Raw genomic sequence first — 21,740 nt, forward strand, 5'->3', positions numbered from 1 at the left:
CACGTCCATTCTCTGTGAGCTGTGGCTCAGCCAGTGCCAACATGGGCACAGCAAAGTCACCTAGCAGAGCTGTGAGTGGTGGTTGGCAGGTGGAGGTACCTGCAACAGATGATGGACAAGAAAGAAAACCAAGAGCCCTGCACGGTGCTTTGGTGGTGTATGAAAGGTTTAAAGAAAAGCCAAGTTCTGCTTATACCCGCACACGTTGCTCTCACCACATGGGCAGCACCAAGCTGTGCTTTGAGGCATGTTTGTCTGCGTGTTGCTGCTGACAGCTCACTTCCCTCTCTTAGTGCAGAGTTTAAAAGCAAAGGCCCTCTGCTTTTGTATTTCACCAAAATTAACAGATTCCCATCTCAGGGAATGTGGCCATGTGAGGAGGAAAAATCCTTCCTCTGATGAAGCTCTAAGAATCATAGAATCACAGAATCATAGAATCCTTAGAGTTAGAAGGAACCTTTAAGGGCCATCTGGTCCAATTCCCCTGCAATGAACAGGGACACCACAGCTACATCAGGTTGCCCAGGGCCTTATTCAGCCTTGCCTTGAAAATCTCCAGGGACAGAGCATTTACAACATCATTAGGCAACCTGTTCCAGTGCCTCACCACTCTCACTGTAAAAGACTTCTTCCTTATATCCAACATAAATCTCCCCTCTTTGACCTTGACGCCATAGAACGTGAACCAGGAACATGGTCTCTGTATCTTTGAGCATTCCTCCAGGATAAATAAGAAGTAAAACCAGTGGATTTTAGTTAGATGTGAAATGAGCCTTCCTCACACTCAGGTTGATATTCCTTCTTGGGGCAACTGCTTCCCATAGCCCTGGCAATAACAAAATGCAAAAATGCAAAAAATAAAATGTTTGTGAAGAGCAGTGGGTACAACACTGAGCACCTGGCATGTCTTCCTCACAGCAAATGAACCGCCTTAGCGGGCAGCTTCAAAGACCTGAATGCCTCAGTTCTGACTAACAGGCCAAGTCCAAGGGCAGGCTGACCTCGGCTTGACGTGTCCCTTTGTTTTCTGGTGGGAACCCTCCTCAACCCGTGCACTGGGAAGCACGTGCCCATGCTAACAAACCCCCATCTCTTCTGGGCTGTGATCACTTCCAACTTCTGCATGGCCTTCGAGCAGCTCTCCTTGATGCTAAAAGGCTTCTGTGACCTCATTCCCAATTCATTAAAGCTCATTCTGGTTCCTCTTCGAAGCGCAGGCACACAGAGGTGGCAAGTGATGAGCTTTACACAGAGGCTTTGTCCATTACCCACTGAGCTGTTAGTGGACAACCTGCACATGCCATTGCCATTGGCATGGCCATCACCTCCTCTCCCAGGGATGACACATGGAACCCACACGCAGGCCTGTGTATTCCCCCTCACAAAGTCTAGCACATTAAAAATTAGGCTGCTAACCAACCCGTGCAGGCTGTAATGCTTCCCAACCTAACACACAGAGCAGGAAGTTAAATTCAGACCTAAAAAAGAAGAAGCACTGGACCCATCCCTGGCAGATCCAGCATTTATGTAAGCAAAGCCCACAGAGGCTCCATCTCTGGTGGGATTAACACAAAGCAGCCTTGCTGTCAGCAAACATCACCTCCTCACAAAGCTGAAGGAGAGAAGAGTATGCAGAAGCAAAGGGATGACTCAGTGCAGAGCTAGCTGTAGCACAGCATTCAGGTCCATAGCAAAACCCCAACCAGCAGCACAGGCAGCCCTGCACAGGTGCTGCTGAGCTCCAGCTGCTTCCCATTAGTGATGGTCCTGAGGTGTGGGGTGGTTATAAATGTGGTGGGAGAAGGGCTGGTTGTAGGGTGGTTGGTGGCTTCTTGGGGGGTTCTTTCTGCTTTTACAGCTGTATGTAAAAGGAGGACTATTTTGTGGTTGAAAAGTTTAAGAGTGAGAAAGGTGAAGGGAGAGCTGCAGCCCCTTGTTCTGGGGGGGGGGGGGGGTCTGGTGGTTTAGTCTGTGTGATGAAGCGGTGGGTGAGGTTCCCCTTGAGGTTCACTGGGAAAGGCAGTGACTTTTGAGCTGTATCTGACTTATACCAATGAAGTGAAAGCCCTTCTGTTACGTTTATGTGAGAAGTAGCTGGATAGGGTTATATGTGGGGATTTGGGGATATTCTTTTATTATAATTAAATGACAGCTTTGTGCTCCGTGCTGCTGTGTATGAAGGGCAAGGGAAATAGGCACGGGGAGCAAGGCTGTTAAGTTGGTCTAATTGAGGAAAGGGGCAGCTAAGCTGCCTATGTAAGTAATACTGTCTTTCTCTCCTTCTGCTCTTCTCTCTCCACCAGGCAGACCAGGCTCTGCTCTATCAGCTCTATTTCATATGGTGACATGGATGACTGGGAGAACAACAACGATTTCATTCAGAGGCTGGATTTTTCCAGCTGTGGAGAAGAGGGTGAAGACAGAAGCATTAATGAGGAGGACACACTGAGTTCCAGCCCAATTAGGAGCTGTGACTTCCAGAAGTGGAACAGTCCTTTCCCTGCAACTCCTCACAGGAAGCTCAGTGAGATTTTCCTGAGCAGGACTAAATCCTGGATGAGCCCTAACCTGAAGTCCTCTCCAGGTGTGAGCAGAACCCGTGGTAATGCAGAAACACCGCTGCACATCACTTGGAAGAAGCTGCAGCTCTGTGACACCCCACACACTCCCAAGGTACCGGTGTGCATTCCTGTGTCTGGACAGGCAGGGGCTGTGGCATCACTGGGCTACTGCTGTATGTGTAATATGGGAAATCTGCTGCTAGCTCTGTGGGAAGTAGATTTTTTTTGTATAAATCCTTGTTGGCCTTCTACTCTTTCATTAGAAACTGGGCCCACAGGCTCCTTAGCTGATTATTTTCTAAGTGTGAATAGAAACCTGTGTGTGGGAGCAGGTTCCTTGACACTTTCCAAGTTGTTGTTGTTGGAATTAATTAATTGGTACTGATTCAGCCTGAGTTAAAAAAGGAGAAAAACAACAGGAAAAAAAAAAAGCAGCCATTTGCCTTGGCTGTTGGTTCCCTCCTGCTCTGCATAATGGGCTGGACACATGTAGCATCTCTGTAGGCAGTGTGCACAGTGCTCCCAGAAGGATAAATATATCTTTGAGATGCTAGTTACATGGGGCAACTTGGAGGCAAGCAGCTGCCCTCACTGTCTGTTCTGTTCAGCCCATTTTTGGATACAAGTGGGTTTTCTTTTGATGAGATAGTTGGAAATGATGCTGCTGCTGGGGTGTAATCTGTCTGGTGGAGCTGGAACCTTTCCCATCAGCTTGTTGATCATTGATGCTGCTTCTATGTGCATGGAACTCAGCTGCCCAGGGAATCTGGGGAAGGCAGAGCTTTGTTCACAGGGTAACAAAAATCACCATGTGCTTGTGAAAGGAAGATCTACCTGTCTTCCTCTGTACCACTCTTCTCATGTGTAATTTACCTACAGGTCTGGCCTCTTGAGAGAATGTCCTCAGCCTCCTATTTTCTTTGAAACTTCTTGTATGAAATAGAATGCAACTGATGCAGTCTTCTGTAAGAATGAGTGTCGAATCACAGCCACTTTGTGTTCTTAGATTATTTCTGTTGTGTGCACTGGCTTCTAGCATTCAAGATTAGCAATGCCATGTAGCTCTTACAGGCCTTACAGTGCTCCTACTCTGATAGTCAGATTGCTCTTTCTGAAGTACCACACATGATCAGTCCCTTTACTACTTCTGAGCTACAGTTTAACTCCTAGCCACCTAAGGATTTTGGTTTGTCTCCCTCTAGAAACCTGATTATGTGGGTAGAAGTCTGGCCCTAAGACCACATGTGACTGACTATGGGGCCATATAGGGCCAGAGCACTGCTCGCCTCTTTTAAGAGAGAAGTGACTCTGAAGGGCCTTGCTCCAACAATTTCCTGCAGTGGTCCTTTAAGAAATCTTCCTGAACCTCACATTAAAATAGGTGAGAGGCCTTGCATTGCCTTCCAGACCAGATGTAATGCTGGGTGCTTTCAGCGTGTGCTCCTGCATTCAGCACCACTGCTGGCTGGATGCTTTAAGACATGCTTGTAGCCACTTAACAGCAATTGCACCAAATCAGCAGGTTTCACTTGTTTGTGTTCTGAGAGAAATGCCTTTGTTTCTCAGTATACTGCAAAAGACAGGCTCTAAAGGGCCTAAATCTGCATGCAGGGGTGGCTGGCAGTATTGATCATGGGATGTTTGAAAGAAAGAGTAAGAGCAGAGCCACATCTGCACACAGAGAAGTGCTGAGGCCCTAGGTAGACTGCATGGCAGAGTAGGCAGACAATTACATTTTATGAACTTACTCTGTCCTCAAAACTGCTACAGCTAATTATGGTAGCTGCCTTGTTTTACAGTGAATGTTAGCAGCTACTGGATGATGCTATTGGAGACAAGTCTGTCTGATACTGAAATAGAGCCCTAGTAGAGCAGTTGGTAACTGCATGCAGGCAACAGCAGGCTGCAATGGTATTTTATATTCCCTTCTCGATTTGTGTCTAAACTAGAACATAGCCACAAGCCTACAGAGCTTCAGGTTGCTGGGTAAGTGGTACTTGGCCATATACTGCTTTTAATGCATCCATATGCAGAGCTTTTCCAACAAGAGCATGGATGTATAGGTTGGACCTTGAGAAAGTGATTGAGAGGAACTTCAGGGTTACAGTAACTTAGTGGCTATGCTTGTCAATATGGTGTTGAAATAGAGGGATGTCCCAGAAGTAACCATATCCCTGAGTGCCACATTAGTAGGTGGATGCACTCTATTGTGTGAAGTTTTTTTTTTTTTAGTCAAACACCGGGGAAGGGGGGGAAGGAGTTCCAGTTATGATCTGGAGCCATGTCTTCGCTCATGAAACAATTCTGTAGGACCAAAAAATGTATCTTGATCTTCATGGTGGAGTGTTCTTGGTTAAAAGACTGTTTTTAAGAGCATTTTATCTAGGAGGAAGAGATATAATAAGAGCCCCTTTAGAAACAAGTTAAAACCAAATTGAATCATGACTTACGTCAAAAAAGTTGGTGGTTATAAAGGGGTCACATCATTGTGAAAATAAAGTAGACCTTTCCATTCCTGGATCAAGGCTGGGTGCTTCTCTTAAGCTAAGGTTTTAGGTATGGAGACTGAAACCTAGTTGCCCATCTTTTGCAGAAAGGTAAATTAAAATCCATAAGTTCTGAAATTGGAGTTTCTCTCCTCAAGGGAAACAGTTTTCTGGCCACCTTGCCAGCAGCCATACCTAAATATTTCTAGTAACTTCCCCATAGTGATACTGCTTACCACTGGGGAACTGGAAGGGAACTTGGGTGGTGCCCCATCTCACTTTCCTGACAAACCTGTCCTGACCAAACTGATGCAACAGTCCAGGCTTGACAGAACTGGGTCTTGTCTTAATGCAACTATGGTGCAATTTCTGTGGCTCTGTAGGTGGAGAAGGTGAATGGTTGGTTCCTTTTGAGCTTGCAGAAATGGCTTTGCAGCCTAGATTGCAGCAAATGGTCTGAAAAGGCTTAGTGAAGAAGTCAACACTTTATGGAAGGAGAAGAAAGTCTAGGACTTGATGTTTAGGGTTTTAGTGATTTAACTACTCTGAGAAAGGGATCAGTTTCCTTTGATTTGCAGGACAGCACTGATTTTATTCTGACTTTGTGGCAACAAAAATATCTTGCTGGCTCATCTACTGCTCTTTCTTCCCTCAATATAGACCCTGTTATCAAAGACAGCTTTTCCTTCACCTGGGGCAAAGGTCCCATCCAAAGGCTTCAGGCATCTGAGGTTTACTCCTGGTGCTGACTTGGATGACTCTACTCAAGCTTCTCTTGTCAACATTAATCCCTTTACACCAGAGTCATACAGACAAATGCTCTTTCTTCCTAATGGCAAGCGGAAAGCCAGAGAGATGTAAGTGAACTGCTCTTAAATAACAGGTGGGAAGGACTTAGTTTCAACAAGACTAGTAATGAAGGATACATTTTTAGTACCCAGGCTTATTTGCTAATAATGAATTACCCATTTCAGTAATACATACTCAGTGATACATATAGACTTTCCTGAATTTCTGTTCCAGAAGGAATCCTGATCTAAGAGGCCAGGTAAAACAGGAGCTACCTACCAAGGTGAGTGCCTCTGCATAATCCCCCCTCAATATGATCATAAGATGCTTACCAAGTCTTAGTGCTTGGTGAAACTTACTGAACAACTGGGGTTTAAATTACTGTGTGACAGAGGATGGGTACCTGTAATAGAATAATTCTGAGCTAAATGTCTGATGTTAACATTTGAAATAGCAAACTTGGAAATGATTCCTCAAGGAAACTTGTGCCAAAGCAGATCTGAAACTTATACAAGTAATTTTAAAACTCATTCATTTTGGTCAGTAAGTCATGTAATGGTTTGGGCTCCTTGGGGTGGAGGGAGTAATTGCTGTATTCCTATATTATTGAATTGCTCTAAATAGTGACTGTACCTGTGTGGTTTGAAGGAGCAGGTGTATTGCTGTAGCTATGCATCAGTGTACTGAACATCATTGGATGGGAATAATATAGTTTCCACATTGCAAATAATAGATAGACCTGTACCATGAGAAGATCTGAATGATTCTGATGTGGATGAGTATTGAAGGCTGAACTTCAATTGCAGTAGTTGCAATGGCAAACTCCTGAAACAGGGCAGCAAATTCCTGAATGTCCCTCAGCAGATAAATGTATTTTTGCTGTCAGTCTTGTCAGATAAGTCAAGAAGGTACTTCTAACTTTAGTATACCAAAAGCAGTGTTTCATTCTAGTTAGCAAACTTGACCACCTTGCACTTCAGTTTTGTAAGAAAGCTGAGGTGCGAAGAACGGATTCTGCTGTGAGACCAGCAGATCTGAGGAGAGCCTGGCTCCCACTGTGACTTAAGTGATAGTATCAGTAAATGCAGAGCTACCTAGATTCATGGCCTCATATCTTTGTTTATCAAACTAGATATAGCAAACTTTGATCAGCTGAAAATCCCACTCTAACAAGTGCATGAATTTAGCTGTAATGAGGCCAGCTCTGATTAAGTGTTACTTTGGCTCTCCACTGAAGCTTTGGTGATGCTGGAAAATGAGCTTGGCATACCCTAGTTAAGCATCTCCTGGCTCATGTCCTTTGCTCTCCTCCTGTGGCTGGTCTTTGGGGTGGTCAGGAGAGGTGTGAAAAAGTATTTGGGCTTCTCACCTACCCCACCGAGGGCTTTCTTATTCAGCTGGGCTGTCTGTGTATTTTTGAAGACTTCACTATATATTTCCTGTACACATGGGCCAGCAGACACAGTCTTAAAGCATGAAACCAAAATCTGCTGAAAAATCTGTCAGGATGTGCTGGCTGGCTACATGGGGCAAGGAGCAAGATTGAGTGTGCCCCTGGCCTGCTGGAAGAGCTGGGTCCTGCTATCCTTACTTCTCCACTTCTCATCCTTGTTGGCTTCTGGAAAGGAAGTCAAGTCCAAATCAAATCTGTATTCAGGTGAGGTAAAAATCTCAGTTTTCCTGAGCAGCACTTTTAACCAGGTATTTCTTGTGTGTTTTGTTCACTGTAACTGTGAAATACCTAGGCTCACTCGAAGAATAATGATACCCTCTAGTTGAGAAAACTGGTATTGCAGAAAACCCATAGCAGGTGTAATACACAGCTTCTCTAACACGTGGCATTTGGGACTGTTTCTTTGGAAGAAAGCCTCAATTTTGTCTTACTGAAATGTTATTCCTGCGTTCATTTTAACCATAAATGAAACAACTGTGTACTAGAAGCTATATTTATTTCCTGAGCTAATGTATAGCCGCCTTACAAAACTTGGCCTGTTGTGAAGAGCTGCTATTTCACATGGGCTACATCGTCCTGGCTGGGGAACCAAATCCTCCCTTTAAGGTCATGTTGCAGTCTAGCAGGAATCACAGCAGTGGTTTTTGTGGAAAGTAATGTGCAACATAAGTCCTTGTTACCTGTAAGGGATGTAGAGGGGTAGAGGGAAATTATGTAGTCCAGTCTCTTGTTCTTTTCATGTGCCACTAGTTTTTCTTATCTCTCCTGCTGATAGACATCACTCTACAAGCAGTATCTGCATCTTCTATTTCTCTGCTGACTGTTACTGTAACAATAATGTTCCAGCTGCTCTGCAGGCTTTTATCCCTTGGTAGAGAAGTGGCTCTTGGTGAGGAAATAGCTGGGAATACAAACACTCAGACCTGCTGAAGTACAGTTAGTCAACAGCTGTTGCTTCAAACCCAATGAGAGCCTCAGCTGGTGCAGAATGTCCTTGCTGTAGGCAACTTTGAATGCCAGCATAAAGAAGGTTTTATGTAGCTGGGGTAGCACCAATTTCTCCTTAGCTCCAAATAGTCAATAGCTCTCATTTAAACCCAAGCTCAGAACATGAGTGATAGATTCAGAAGTGCTGGACTTCCATGTATCAAGTCTGGTAACAAACCTTCTCAAGTCTGCAGTAGCTGAGCAAAAGGCAAATACTCTTTCTGCAGTTCTTTCCTGTTTGACTCCATCTGTTGTGGATGTAGGAACCGGACAGAGCTGCCAAGAGAAGGGATGTGATGGTAGTAATCCAAGATCATACAGCCAACTAATCTGTTTCTTTAGTCCTTAGCTGCAGTTTCTAACCCTATGATTAGAATAAATACATCTTGACTGAGCTGGACCAAGGTAGCCTTTGTTAGGTGTCCAGAAGGATTACAAAACTCTTGAAGTGGAAGATAGCAGTTGAAAGGCTTGCATGCATATAGAGAGAGCTCAGGATGGGAAAGGGAGCAAAATGGGTATTGTGTATGGATGAATGATTCACAACTCTAAAAACATGACATGTATCTGAGTCTTCCAACTCATACTGCCATCTCTGCTGTACTTATGACCTTCTAGAGGTGTCCTCTGAAAGACAGCAATATGGTTTCCCGCTACCAGAAGGAATTCCTGGAACTGGAGAGGATTGGTGTAGGGGAATTTGGTTCTGTCTACAAATGCATCAAGCGCCTTGACGGATGTGTTTATGCCATCAAACGTTCCAAGAGGCCTCTGGCAGGATCCTCGGATGAGTGAGTGTGCTAGCTGAAATGATGGACATGTTCTTGGGAGGTGTGATTGGGAAGGAGGGAGTGTGAATGTAAAGGTATCTGAAGAGCAGTGGGAGCAAAAACTGGCTGCTGTTTAAATAAAAGGTGGGAGGGTGAAGAAAGATACCATTTTAGGGCAAATAAATACAAATGTCTAAGAGGAGAAGACATGTGCATTATAAAGTGATATGGCAGCTAACCCAGAATCCCCATGCAGCCAGTCTGTCTTTAAAACAACTATTAAACAATTTACTTGTGGTATTGGCCTTCCACACAGCCTACTGTCATTCATATTGACCACCTAGGTTATTCTGCATGCTGATGTGTGAAGCAATGTCTTTGAAAGTACCTTATCCACTTCAATAGAAGACTTGTTCTGTGGTACTTGTATAGGCAGCTGCTTGATAAGCTTGAAGTATTCTTGAATATCCATTTTAAGGCTTTGCTGCAGCAGCTGTGAGTCAGTCCATCTGCCAAAATCCCCAAGTCCAAAACATCTTTGCTTTCCTTCTTCCAAGTCAGGCTGCAAATCAGAACTCATTTTATGGTTCCACACGGTACCCTGACACCCTGTCACCAATGCTTTTTCTGTGCATGCTTCTCTAGGCAGCTGGCATTGCGTGAGGTTTATGCTCATGCGGTCCTTGGACACCACCCCCACGTTGTGCGCTACTACTCAGCATGGGCAGAAGATGATCACATGATTATACAAAATGAACATTGTAATGGTAAGGGCTGGGGTGTATTAAAGACTGAGATGTTGGGAGGGTGCAGCTGAGATGAATGTATGTTATGTTAACATCTTGGGTAGGAGAAAGGGCTCAACAGCTTAGGGGAATGGAACTAAGTAATGGGTTGAACTCTTTACTTGTGCTGCAGGCAGGGTAGAACACTCACCTGGATTTGCCCTGGACACATTTGGTTAAGAAATGCTGGGGAAGATGCTTCTGGCTATAAGAGGAACTGTGAATGCTGGTGTGTAGTTCAATGCTACCTCAAGCTGGGAGCTATGATAAGTGGTGATGGCTGTTTAGATAGTAATTGTAAATCTGGCGCAGGTACCAGTTAAACATGGGGACTGATGTTTTCTAGTGGCTAAAAAGCTGAGACTAAAGGAGAAGTGGTGAAAATAAAGATGATGGGAAAGGGGCAATTATATTTTTCTAGTCCTACAAAAAGGCCAATCAACACTGACAGCCATAACTTATCTTCCTTGTTGTCAAATGTTGCATTCTTTAATCACACCTGCTGCTGGGAGCTTAATTTCCTTGCTCTAAACACATTGCTCCATGAGGTCTTTGGATCTCAGACTGACTGTTTTCTTCTAGGTGGGAGTCTCCAAGATGTGCTTCTGGAAAATGCAAAGCATGGCCAGTATTTCCCTGAAACAAAGCTGAAAGTAATCTTGTTACAAGTCTCCATGGGACTAAAATACATCCACAATTCTGGCCTTGTGCACTTGGATATCAAACCTAGTAAGTGTAGTGCTCTTCCTTTATCCTATGAGAACTGCCCTTTCCATACTCTGTGGCTGCTGGCAGTCTTCTTATAGTGCTTTAAAGGGAAGAGGATTTTGCCCTGGAAAGTGAATGTGCCCTGTGAATTTCTAAACTTTCCACCACTGCTGCTGTAAATCTGAACTTTCTGCAATAGTTGGTATCATTTGGCTTGTCTTGTGATCTTCAGAATTCGTGGGAATAGTTTCCACTACTGGAGGAGCTGGTAGGGCTGCTAAAGGAGGAAGACTTCCTTATTTGCTACTGTTTTGTTGTACAATGCTTGATCTTTGTGAGAACTGGAGTGAGAAGTGAATATTTGTTCTGTACCTACCCGGAGGGATTATATTTCTGGAAAAACAGGAAAAAAAATTCTCTTTGTGCAGCTGAGCACGGGCATATCCATGGCAGGGTTCCCTCCACAGTCATGTGGTTAGATCCTCATAGTGGATGCTTTGTCCTGCTGGAATCATGTTTCTACCAGGGGGAGCAGAGGGAGGGACAGAAAAGGTGATTCCAATGGGTAATTTTATACATAAGATGTAACAGTTTTCTGTTTCTGATTGGGCAGGAAGCATATTCACAACTTGGTCTGCAAAGCATACACAGTTTTACAGATGAATTTACTATAGAATTGTCTGGCTGTTCTACCAATGGCTGCTAAACTTCACTTGTCTTGCAGGTAATATCTTCATCTGTCACAAGCTGGCAGTTGAGGGCCAAGCTGGGCAGGAAGAGAGTGACAGTGATGACGAGTTCTCTTCTGGTGTGATGTATAAGATTGGTAGGTTTTAGCTCACATTGCATCTATCTTACTTTTAAGGTTACACTTCTTCTTGATGTTGTTCTGTCTTGGTTGCTGAAGGGGTTTCTATACAGAACTGACAGCATCATCCTAAATAACTCTTGTACTTACCAGAGTTAATTCCTCTAAAGTGACAAGCTTGTTTTCCATGTCCCGATTTATTTAGAAGCAGGCTTCCATTCTTTTGCTGCTTCTGTTAGCTCTGTTGGTACCTTCTGGAAAATAGAATTTTATTGATCTACTTCAGCTTGTTCTTAGTCATTCTTTTTTGTTTGCTTGCTTTTTAGGTGATCTTGGCCATGTGACATCAATAGCAAACCCTCAAGTGGAGGAAGGAGACAGACGGTTTTTGGCCAATGAAATTTTGCAGGAGGTAACAGTTGTTGATGGGTTGGCTTGGTGAACAAGGGTAGTGAGCAAGCAGAGAGAGATCAACAGTAATTAAGGCAAAGGACATGCCAGAATAATGACTTATCTGCTTTTCTCCTGCATTAGGTCTGGCTGTGAAATTGGTAATTAACTTAATTGGAAAAAACAGCGTTGTCCTAACATTCTGCCCTAGTGTTAGGTGCTGTCCTAACATACTTTATATTGCTCTAACATGCTTCAGAAGCAAGTTGAGATTATTGCAACTATTTTTAGCTTCTAGGGATAAGTTGGACAAACTTATACAGTCCATTTCATGTTACATATCCAGTTGATGTGAACCTGCTGGATGTGACTACTGATGAATGTTTGCACCCACAGAGATGCTCTGTACACCAAACACTCATCAGGCAGTGTGGAGAGGTGGGAGGCACTGCTGGGGGAATTATGTCCTCTTCTGAAAGATGCATTAGGTCTGCCACTGTGGCCTGTGAACAAAAAGGAAATCCCTTTGTAATAACCAGCTTAGATGTGTTGATCAGCTCAGGTATTCAAGAGACAGGAGGACAACCCTAACTTAGGGGTGGTGAAGGCTGTATCGTGTATTTGTTCAGCTGCTGCTTTTTGAGCTGGTATCCCAACACGCCTCTGTTCAATGTAACATTCTCTGTGTAACTGTTCTTCTCTCTGCAGCAATACTTCCATTTGCCAAAGGCAGACATCTTTGCCCTGGCACTCACAATAGCTCTGGCAGCAGGTGCAGGACCACTGCCTCACAATGGGGCCATGTGGCACCACATCCGCAAGGGCAATATCCCATCAATCCCTCAGAAGCTTCCCAATGGTTTTATTGAACTCCTCAAGGTGAGGCAGTAGCCTTAACAGGAAGGAGATTTTTCCAGTTGGCATGTGACAGGAAGAGTTGTAAACATGGACTTTTGCCTTCTAGCTCATGATCCATCCTGACCCAATGGAAAGACCATCTGCCACAGCTCTTACTAAGCACCCAATCCTCCGTCCTTCACTTGGAAAAGCTGTGCAGCTCCAGAAGCAGCTAAATGTGGAGAAGTGTAAGACTGCCATGCTGGAAAGGTAGGGCTTGTGTGAGGCTGCTGGGGGGAAAAAGACAGATTTGATTAGCTGAGCAAGTGCTGATGACCAAGCTTGAATGCAGGGAGGTCCAGCAGCAGAAATACCCAGGGCTACACTGCCTGGATCTATAAGGTGGCAGGGCTGTAGCGAGACACTTATAGTGTCAATGCAGCTGTAGTTCATACCTGGCTTTCAGATTCTGGCTAAATTAGAGCAGTGGACTTGCACACCTACTGCAGTCACAGATGATGGCCCATGCTGGTACAATATACAGGCAGATAAACCAATACAGAGCTGAGATAGTGGTTCAGCATGGAAGGGAAGGAGAACAACCAGGTGATTACAGAGGTGGTTACCTCTCCCCATGCTCTCTCACTGCTGCTGGCAGTGATGTTTTGAGGTGCTGGCATAGTTGTACCTTCTGTCTTGTTGCAGTATTCAGCTGGGGATAGGTTTACAGAGTAGAAAGAAGAACACGTGCTCTGGGAGAGCAGCAAGAATCAGGGAAGGAAGGCAATGGAGAAAAAACATACCTTTATTAGGTATCTGGTGCATGGAATGGCACTGACTTCAACTCAGTTCCACCAATAAAAATACCTGAAGCAATGTGGAGAAGACAACCTACCTAGCAGCACTTCATAACAGTGCTGGTCTGGGTGCTTTTTGCTGATCTCACGTGCTGATTACATAAGTAATCAGTTGATCCAGTCTGCAGGGGTAATCATAAAGAAACTTCTAATTTTCCAAATCAATGCTGGTAAAGTCAATACTCAGCAGTACTGTGGTAACTCTCCTATGCATGGCTGTTCACAGCCTCTGACAGCTGACGGGCATTCATGCATGGTATAGCTTACTTCCCTTCTCTTCCATCTCTTCCCTTGCAGGGAACTAAAAGCAGCTCGCCTTGCCCAGACCCTCTTGAAGGACCAGCCCTTGGGAAATGCCAACTTACAGGAGTCTGAGACCTCTCCAAAGAAGAACAACAAGCGCCTGGTGGGAGGGAAGAGTTGTCGCTCGTTTAGCTTTACTGTGGGTTACTGAACTTCTGTTATTTGAAAGGCTCTTGCTGTTGAATGACACTGAGAGCACAGGCTCTGCACAGACCAGTGCCCCATGCTAGCTCTCCTTGTAATTTTTTTTGTTTCCTCATTAACTGTGGTGAGATATCGACTGAGGAAAGGGAAGAATGATTAGCTCTCAAGCGTAAGATGTGATTTAACAGTCTTTTCCTCAGTACTGATGTCTTCTTAACTGTAACTGTGTAACTGGTCTTGTTCCAGACTAAGAATAATTCTGCCACAGAAGGAAAAGGATGGCATCTCTTCTACTTCCCTTTGTTTAGATGGACACTGATCTTTATGTTCTTACCACTGACCTCCTGTATATCTTTAGAAGGAAGGCAGCATGTCCTGCTGGTCCTTAGCAGCGAGGCAGTTGAAATAATGGTATAGTGTTAACTGTGTTTGGAGGCAGACCTGTTACACAGCAGTCCTGGTAGACTTGATGCATCTGGAGTGGTATTTCATTGAGGGAGCAAAGAGTAGACTGCTTTTAGTTAAGGGGGCCTCACTGATTGAGCTGAAAGTTTTCCCTCCCTTATCTTTGAGAAATAAGCACAATCACAGAGCTGAAGTGGCTGAGCTTTTGCAGGCCAGACTCTGAAGCCTGGCTTGTGCTGATAGGAGAGGACTTGGCACCAAGTGGGGGTTGTACCTTCAGTATGCAGGTAGGTGGCTCTGAGTGCCTATGGGAAATGGAAACTTCTTGGATCTTGCTCATGGAACAACTCCTGAAAAATTGGCTTTTAAGAATGGTGAGGGAAGCTAGAAAACACCTAAGCTTTGGTAGTGTTTTTTTTTTTTCAGAGTTGCCTATTTATTTAAAGTGAATATTTTTAAGACAGTCTCATCCCCCTGCTGAATGTCATGTCCTGGATACTCGTTGGTTGCGTGTGTCTAGCAGAAAGCCAGATACGAATGGTGTCCTGCTATGAGGGAGAGCATAATGCTGCTGCCTTGGTTACTGGGAGTTCTACTCAAGTAGAGTTTGCGCTCAAGTGTTTGAGAGTACTGTTTTTAAATTATTAAACCTTATCCCTTTAAAAGCAAAAGGTGTCAATAAAGATTTTAACGCTTGCTTTTGCTGTACTTTGTTTTCTGTGCCTTCCTTCCCTCTCCTTCCTCCTCCCGCCCCTCCACTCCCCCCAGGAGCGCTGGTACAGCCGCTGCCTACCCCCGCCATGCCCTCCCCTCGCCATCCCCGCTGCCACCTACCCGGGGACGGTCGTGTTTCCGCCGGACCCGCTTTACGAAACGCAGCCTCTCCTTTCCGCTTCCGGGCGGGCTCGTGTGTCCGCTGGGCTGGGGCAGCTCAGCCGGGGCTTCTCCCTGCGCGGCGGCGGCATGTGGCGGCGGCCGGCCTGGCAGGTAGGGCGTGCGGGGCGGGATGGGGTGGCGGCTCCCGGGGCTCTCGCTCGCCCCAGGGCCCGGGCCCTGCTGGGAGGAGGTGGGGTTCCCAAGTGCGCGCTGCAGAAATGCGGTGGTTACGGCGCGTCCCCCCGAAATGATTGCTGTAGGTAAACCTTTCTCCTTGGCAGCTGTTTAACTTAGTAGGCTATGAATAATCTGGTTGGCTTCGTTTATCGTAGATTCACAGAATGGCTGAGGCTGGAGGGGAGCTCAAAGCCCACCCAGCCCCTGCCGTCTGCAGGGCTGCCACCCAGCAGCTCGGGCAACCCGGGGCTCATCCGCCCCCGAGTGTCTCCAGGGATTGGGGCATCACAGCTTCTCTGGGCAGCCCGTGTCTCACACAGAGTGGATCTGAGCTCTCCCGGTGCCCTTGCAAGCTGCTGGAACCCCAGTTGGTGCTCAGCAAACAAGCAGTAAAAGCACATGGTGTGAGTGGTGCTCATGTTTGTGTCCTGGAAACTAACTTCTGTCTGTTCTTCAGGTGTTCCGCCAGTTGGTGAGACATGAGTCTGGGGATACAGTTGGCTCGTTGGTACTGGAACGATGTAAGTAGCTCCTGTGTGTGCCTGAGGTGATGCTTAGCTGTTACTCTTTGTGTTTTCATCCTGGCTTTAGAATGGCTGAAGTGTGCTGGGGGGGAACAGATACAAACGATAGTCGCTGACTGCAGAAACTAAGAATATTGTTTCAAACAAACTCCACAGGAGCTTCATGTCTTGGTCACGTCAAGCAGCCCTTAAAGGAGGAAGCCTGGAAGACCTGACCACCTGAAGCAGGAAGGTGGTCTTGCTTTATTAGTGAATCAAGCATCCTCTTGTGTTTTTTTTTTCTTAGCTGCCTCTAGGAGTGTCATGCTCCTGTTGCTCAGACTTCCATGTGCCTGGGATGTTTGTTTGGCTGCTGCTGTTACTGCACCAGGTGTATGTTTGACTCCTCCATTCAGTTCACGTGCTCCTAGTGTAATAGTAGTTCTCCTCCACCTCTTCCAGCTTGCCTTCATCAAGAATAAATTGTCTATCTATTGCTGATACATCTGGTAAAATTGGTGACGTCAAATCAGAGGATGTGATGTAATAACGGAACGTTGTTTTGAAGGCATTGTTTTAATTATAAAGTAGGACAGTGAACTGCTATGACTTTTAAACTATAAAGCTAAAGTGTTTTAAAATAAATGCTAAATATTCTTAAATGACCTATAGATGTTTCCTTCCAGTACTTGGAAAGAAGCTTATAAAGAGGAGGACTGGCTTTTTACATGGCCAGATAGTGATAGGATAGGGGGGAGTGGCTGTAAAGTAAAAGAGAGGAAATCTAGATGTTAGGAAGAAATTCTTTACTCAGAGTGGTGAGGCACTGGCACAGCTGCACAGAGTGCTCCATTCCTGGAGGCACTCAAGGCCAGGTTGGATGGGGCCCTGGGCAACCCAAGCTGATAGGAGGGAAAGGGAAACCCTGCCCATGGTAGGGAGATAGGGCTGAGTGGACTTTAAGGTCCCTTCCAACTAAGCTGTTCTGTGAAAAAGATTACAAAAGCCAGGAGAAAATAAAGAACCTTCAGCTTTCTAAATGAAGTTACTTAGCAGTGATAACAGTAATACAACAGTAACTGCTGTGGGACCTGATTAGCCCAGTTATAAATACTGAAGAATGGTCAGAAGGTGTGGGAAGTAACTATTCTGGCCCTCGATAAAAGCTTTTGATTGATTTAAGACTTGCTGTGGTCAGAAGGATCATAACTTACCTCTACAAACCTCATTGGATTCATTATTCTCCTCGTATTATTGAAGGGGAGAAAATTACTGATTCTGCATTGGTTTGCCCCATACTGCTTAGCGCATCTCACCTTGTGTTTACTGTCTTGTGTTTCAGCCATGAATCGTGTTCAGTTACTTGGTCGGGTTGGACAGGACCCTATCATGAGGCAAGTGGATGGAAAAAATCCTGTTACCATATTTTCTCTTGCAACCAATGAGATGTGGCGGACAGGGGAAAATGAGGTAGCACAGACAGGTGAGTCTGCAACAAAAGTTGCAGCAGGTTGCTGCTGCTGTGTTCTGAAGTTTTGCACGTTCAGTAGCATTATGCTTTGTCTTCAGGCTGCTCTGTATGTCTCTGAGGTGCAGGGAACATACTTTGAGGTAGCTTGTACATCCCTGCCTAAATCCTCAACAGCGTGTACCAAATAGGGATTTGTTTTTTGACTCCCCTCTGGAGAAGTGGAAGGAGTGCTGACTTAACATTTATTTCTTGTTGGGGTTGCTAGAAGTATAGCAGTTCCATACTCTTACTTGCATCCCGTGAGGGGGAAAAAAGAATGAATACATCTTCTTTGATTCTTCCATCAGTCTTTATTTATAGTTGTCTCCTTTTCTCTAGCTTTTGTACAATCTGGAGTCTGTAAGGAGAAGTGGGGGGAAGTCTTATATGCATTGTTTTCCAAGGAAACCAATATCTTGGTTTGAACTGGGCTTTTGAACAATATTAATGCTTGGACGTGGGTCCAAGCATGGGTAGAACACTGAGTACCACATAGTATACTTCCATTTTTTAAATCTCTTTTCATAATTTGAGAACACCAGCGTGTTAAAACTCATTTCTGAATTTTACTTCAGTAAGAGGATGTGGCATCCAGCTTTGTTGTTTTTATGTACCTTAGGTGATATCAGTCAGAAGACAACATGGCACAGGATCTCTGTCTTCAGACCAGGCCTCAGGGATGTTACGTATCAATATGTGAAGAAGGGGTAAGTGAATGGAGTTGAGGACTTAATGCTTTAATAATCAATTGATGTAACAATTCATAGAATCATGGTAACGTTTAGGTTAGAAATGACCAATAAGATTATCAAGTCCATCCACCATGTAACACTACCAAGTCCACCACTAAACCATGTTTTCAAGTGCCATATCCACATGTCTCTTAAACAGCTCCAGGGGTAGAGACTCTACCACCACTTTGGGCAGCCTATCCAGTGCCTAAGCACCGTTTCTATGAACAAATTTGTACCAGTGTCTTATCTAAATCTCCAGAGTGCAACTTGAGGCCATTTCTGTATCTTCTGTCAGTTGTCATCTGACAAAAGAGACTGAAACACACTTTGCTACAGCCTCCTTTCAGGTAGCTTTAGACTGGTGAAGTCTCCCCTCAGTCTCCTGTTCTCCAGACTAATCAGCCATGGTTTATTCAGCCGTTCCTCATAATTCTTGTTCTCTATTTTTTTCACCAGCACTATTGCTCTTCTCTGCACCCACTCGAGCAACTCAATATCTTTCTTGTAGTGAGCGACCCCAAACTGAGCACATACTCAAGGTGCAGTCTTACCAGTGCTGAGTTCAGAGGGACAATGAGTTCCCTTGTCCCACTGACCACACTATTTCTGATGCAAGTCAGAATGCTGCTTACCTTCTTGACCACTTTTGGTGACTGGGAGCTGTACTAAGATAGAAGTGCCTTCAAGTAACTTAGCAAATGTGATACACACAAGTGAGGCAAAAGTCTGCGGGTTCAGAATCAAATATAAAGGAGGAAATAGATGCAGTTCTTTGACTGGAACCAAATTCTTGACTTTTCAGTTCTCGGCTCTATGTTGAAGGGAAACTAGACTATGGTGAATATACAGATAAAAACAACGTGAGGCGGCAGGCGACAACCATTATTGCAGGTAAGGAACAACACGCTGTTCCACTTTGCCTCTTTAAGGTTCTCCACCCCCTTTCCATTGAGAAATAGAGCTTGGCTTGAGGATCCATGGTTGAGGATTCTGAGAGAATGAAGAGGCTTTTTGCAGTTTCTGGACTGTACCACTAGATGTCCCCTGGCACTGCATGTGGAGGGACAGAAAATGAGAGCAATAGTTGCAGACTATTGCATAGCTTGCTTACACATTCCAGTTAGTGGTGCAGGCAGATTTATGAGTTTCAAGGATATTGGCATGAAGTACTGCAAGTCAGCTAGATTCTTTTTCTAGCCAAAGTAGAGTTTTAGTAGCTTTCTCTCAGGCTCGGCAAGGATTTTTTCTTTCAAGATTGGAGGCTTCACCAACTTTAAGGATCTCATACATCTTGTGAAAGATGTTTGGGTAGGAACTAGAGTTGTCCCTTGAGTAGAAGCAGTGAAGAAGGGAACTGGGGAACTGAACCTCTTCTTAAGCCTTAAAATAACCTGAGGATAACCAAGGATATTTGGGTCCTGCATCTTTTCTATAGGTGGAGCTACTGTCTTGTGGCTTTTGAAGGAGGGCTGAAATAATTGGGTAGTAAAGGAAACACTTGTGTAACTGTAGCTAAGAAAAAAAAAATGAAGCCAGATGATGAGAAATAATGGATGTTTCTACAGTGCAGCCTCCTTAAAAACAATAGCAATCAAACTTTCACACAAGCAGTTCCAGCTAGCAGTGCTACAGGTTGCTACTTATAAATAGCTCAACGGGAGAAGCAAATCATTTTTGTTGTTATTTTAATTAGTGTTTATCCTATTGGTTTCTTGGTAATGTTCAGTATCCTCAGTCTCAAGAGGTTTCAGAAGCTACTGAACCCTGACGAAATACTAGTTTCTTATAACCCCATGAGCTGCTGGCATGGTAGTGCTTACTGAAAATGAAAAAAATGGAAATAAGCTGTAGCTGATAGAGATCAGTCAAAGAATTGAAATGCTATTTTTAAATGCTTTTATTATCTTCATACAGATTTTCATCAAGTTAATCCATTTGTTTTGTAGCATATTTAGTCATCTTGAATTGTCATCTTTTTGGAGAGATAAAGCTGGAGCCTCATATCAGCCAGTTTTATTCTGTGAGATGTTCATGTCTTTGCAGCTTATTTTAACATAAATAGATTATCTTTGTGATTGTGCAGGCATGCAACATTGCAAAACAATCCTGAAGATTAAATTCTCTTTATTTCTTTTCAGATAACGTAATTTTTCTGAGTGATAATATCAAAGAAAAGGTATGAGATCATTAGCGCTTGGACCGAGGCCATTTCATTCCTTGTGCTTCACAGTGCTTCATAATTCTGTAATCATGTATATTGCTGTAGTTTCTTTAAAAAACAAATAAAATGTTTGATACCCACATGGGGTGATTGTGTATGTTTTGTTGTTTAGTTTTCCCGTGTGCTTTTTCTTCATCACTGTGTAGACTTTTTTTCTTAAGGAGAAGGGCAACCCTAGTAAACTATATTCTTGGTGAGTGAATAAATATAAAAGTGGATGTCATCTCTTTGAAGCTTCAGTTGCTTTCAAACCTTTTATCATTGACTGCCTCTCTTAACCTCTCTTCTGTCACATGGGACTGAACAACTTACCTCCCACCATTAACATCCCTTCTCTGCTCTGTAAGTGTAATTCTCTATTTTTCTCAACTAGGTAAATCAGACAGTAAGTTTAAAACAGAGTCATTGGCCTCAAGTGGTGCTCAGCTTTGAGTTTCTGTCATGGATCATAGAATCACAGAAAGCCATCAGTATGTTTGACTCTGGCCCTCTGCTGACTATAGCATTTGATCAAATTAGCTGTTGTCTTTCACTAAACCCTGCTTTGGTCATGTGCTCGTGTTTTCAGTATTACAGCTTTGGACATTTTGTGACCCTAAGATGGCATCGACATTCTCACTGCAGTACCTTGTTATGGTGCTATGTCTACTATTTGCCACCGGGAGGAGCTAGAAGAATGACTCTTGTTCCCTTTGAGAGGCCTGCAGTACGGAGTGGAAAACACTTCTGATCCAGGATTCTGTTACTGGGGGAGTGGTGGTGGTTATGTCTTAACTTTGTCGTAATTGCCAGGGAGACAGAAGATTATTAGTGTTATTATTGAAGAACTATGAATTAAAAGGTGCTTCATTCTAGTACATGAGGAGCTGTAAAATTCCTGCTGTAATACAGCATGATGCAAGCAGGGAAATTAAAACACTGGAAGTGGCAACTTCCTGCCTTGAAAGCTGATGGGATTTTGTATCTCATCTGTCTTTCCTTCCACTGCAAAGCATGCTTATTTGTAGTGCCTGTAGCTCTTTCTCTTGTAGAATGGTCTTATGTTCCTCTATGTGATCATAGGAAGTACGGCCAAAAACCTAAGTCCTTTCACTGTGGCATTTACTTTTGGATGAAGCTAATACATTGGCTAGTATCCTAGTCCCTATCATAGGCATACTGAAGTGTTACGTGCTTAAGGAAATGCTTAGTTGGTGAAATGTGTTATCTGTGTGAGATTGTGGCACCTTTTAAAATAGAAAGTTTAGTTTTTAATTTCAGTAACTGCTCTTCAATAGATTTGAGCCTGTTGGGAGGTTCAGATCAGTACTGTTAGAAAAAGTGCTGCTGCTTTTCCTAGTGCAGTTATCTGTATGAGAAGCATGCCATGCATTTCAGAGTCTGAAAAGAGCAAACATTTTTGTGGTTATTTCTGCAGTATGCATTAAAGCATAGCT

The 21,740-nt window shown here is 44.1% G+C and overlaps 2 protein-coding genes across 3 annotated transcripts; both read left to right on the forward strand.

Moving 5' to 3' along the window:
- Positions 1-1,791: 1,791 nt before the first annotated feature.
- Positions 1,792-14,981, forward strand: WEE2 (WEE2 oocyte meiosis inhibiting kinase). 2 transcript variants are annotated; one of them, XM_031589802.2, is made up of 12 exons: positions 1,792-1,860; positions 2,304-2,673; positions 5,708-5,904; positions 6,071-6,119; positions 8,895-9,067; positions 9,692-9,813; positions 10,414-10,560; positions 11,264-11,365; positions 11,674-11,759; positions 12,446-12,616; positions 12,702-12,844; positions 13,729-14,981. In XM_031589802.2, the coding sequence occupies exons 2-12, from the start codon at positions 2,347-2,349 to the stop codon at positions 13,883-13,885; spliced, it is 1,674 nt and encodes a 557-aa protein (XP_031445662.1). In that variant the 5' UTR covers positions 1,792-1,860; positions 2,304-2,346; the 3' UTR covers positions 13,886-14,981. The 2 variants fall into 2 exon arrangements, with proteins under 2 accessions (XP_031445662.1, XP_031445661.1); XM_031589801.2 differs by having other exon boundaries at positions 1,825-1,911.
- A 161-nt stretch (positions 14,982-15,142) lies between these two features.
- On the forward strand, positions 15,143-20,384 carry SSBP1 (single stranded DNA binding protein 1). Its single transcript, XM_031589806.2, has 6 exons — positions 15,143-15,270; positions 15,794-15,857; positions 17,182-17,322; positions 17,969-18,056; positions 18,886-18,974; positions 20,222-20,384. Exons 1-6 carry the CDS (start codon positions 15,247-15,249, stop codon positions 20,263-20,265), a joined length of 450 nt encoding a protein of 149 aa, XP_031445666.1. The 5' UTR covers positions 15,143-15,246; the 3' UTR covers positions 20,266-20,384.
- The last annotated feature ends 1,356 nt before the right edge of the window (positions 20,385-21,740 follow it).

This window comes from Phasianus colchicus, chromosome 1 (genome assembly GCF_987193195.1).
Source record: "Phasianus colchicus chromosome 1, bPhaCol1.hap1.1, whole genome shotgun sequence".
NCBI lineage: Eukaryota > Metazoa > Chordata > Aves > Galliformes > Phasianidae > Phasianus > Phasianus colchicus.

What these genes read in the sequence shown, in the direction of transcription:
- WEE2 (XM_031589802.2), top strand. Translation starts at nt 2,347, where the DNA reads ATGGATGACTGGGAGAACAACAACGATTTCATTCAGAGGCTGGATTTT. An exon ending in ACACCCCACACACTCCCAAG is followed by an intron (nt 2,674 to 5,707) that starts GTACCGGTGTGC and finishes CCCTCAATATAG; the next exon opens with ACCCTGTTATCAAAGACAGC. An exon ending in TGGTGTGATGTATAAGATTG is followed by an intron (nt 11,366 to 11,673) that starts GTAGGTTTTAGC and finishes CTTGCTTTTTAG; the next exon opens with GTGATCTTGGCCATGTGACA.
- SSBP1 (XM_031589806.2), top strand. Translation starts at nt 15,247, where the DNA reads ATGTGGCGGCGGCCGGCCTGGCAG. An exon ending in AAATGAGGTAGCACAGACAG is followed by an intron (nt 17,323 to 17,968) that starts GTGAGTCTGCAA and finishes TATGTACCTTAG; the next exon opens with GTGATATCAGTCAGAAGACA. An exon ending in GGCGACAACCATTATTGCAG is followed by an intron (nt 18,975 to 20,221) that starts GTAAGGAACAAC and finishes ATTTCTTTTCAG; the next exon opens with ATAACGTAATTTTTCTGAGT.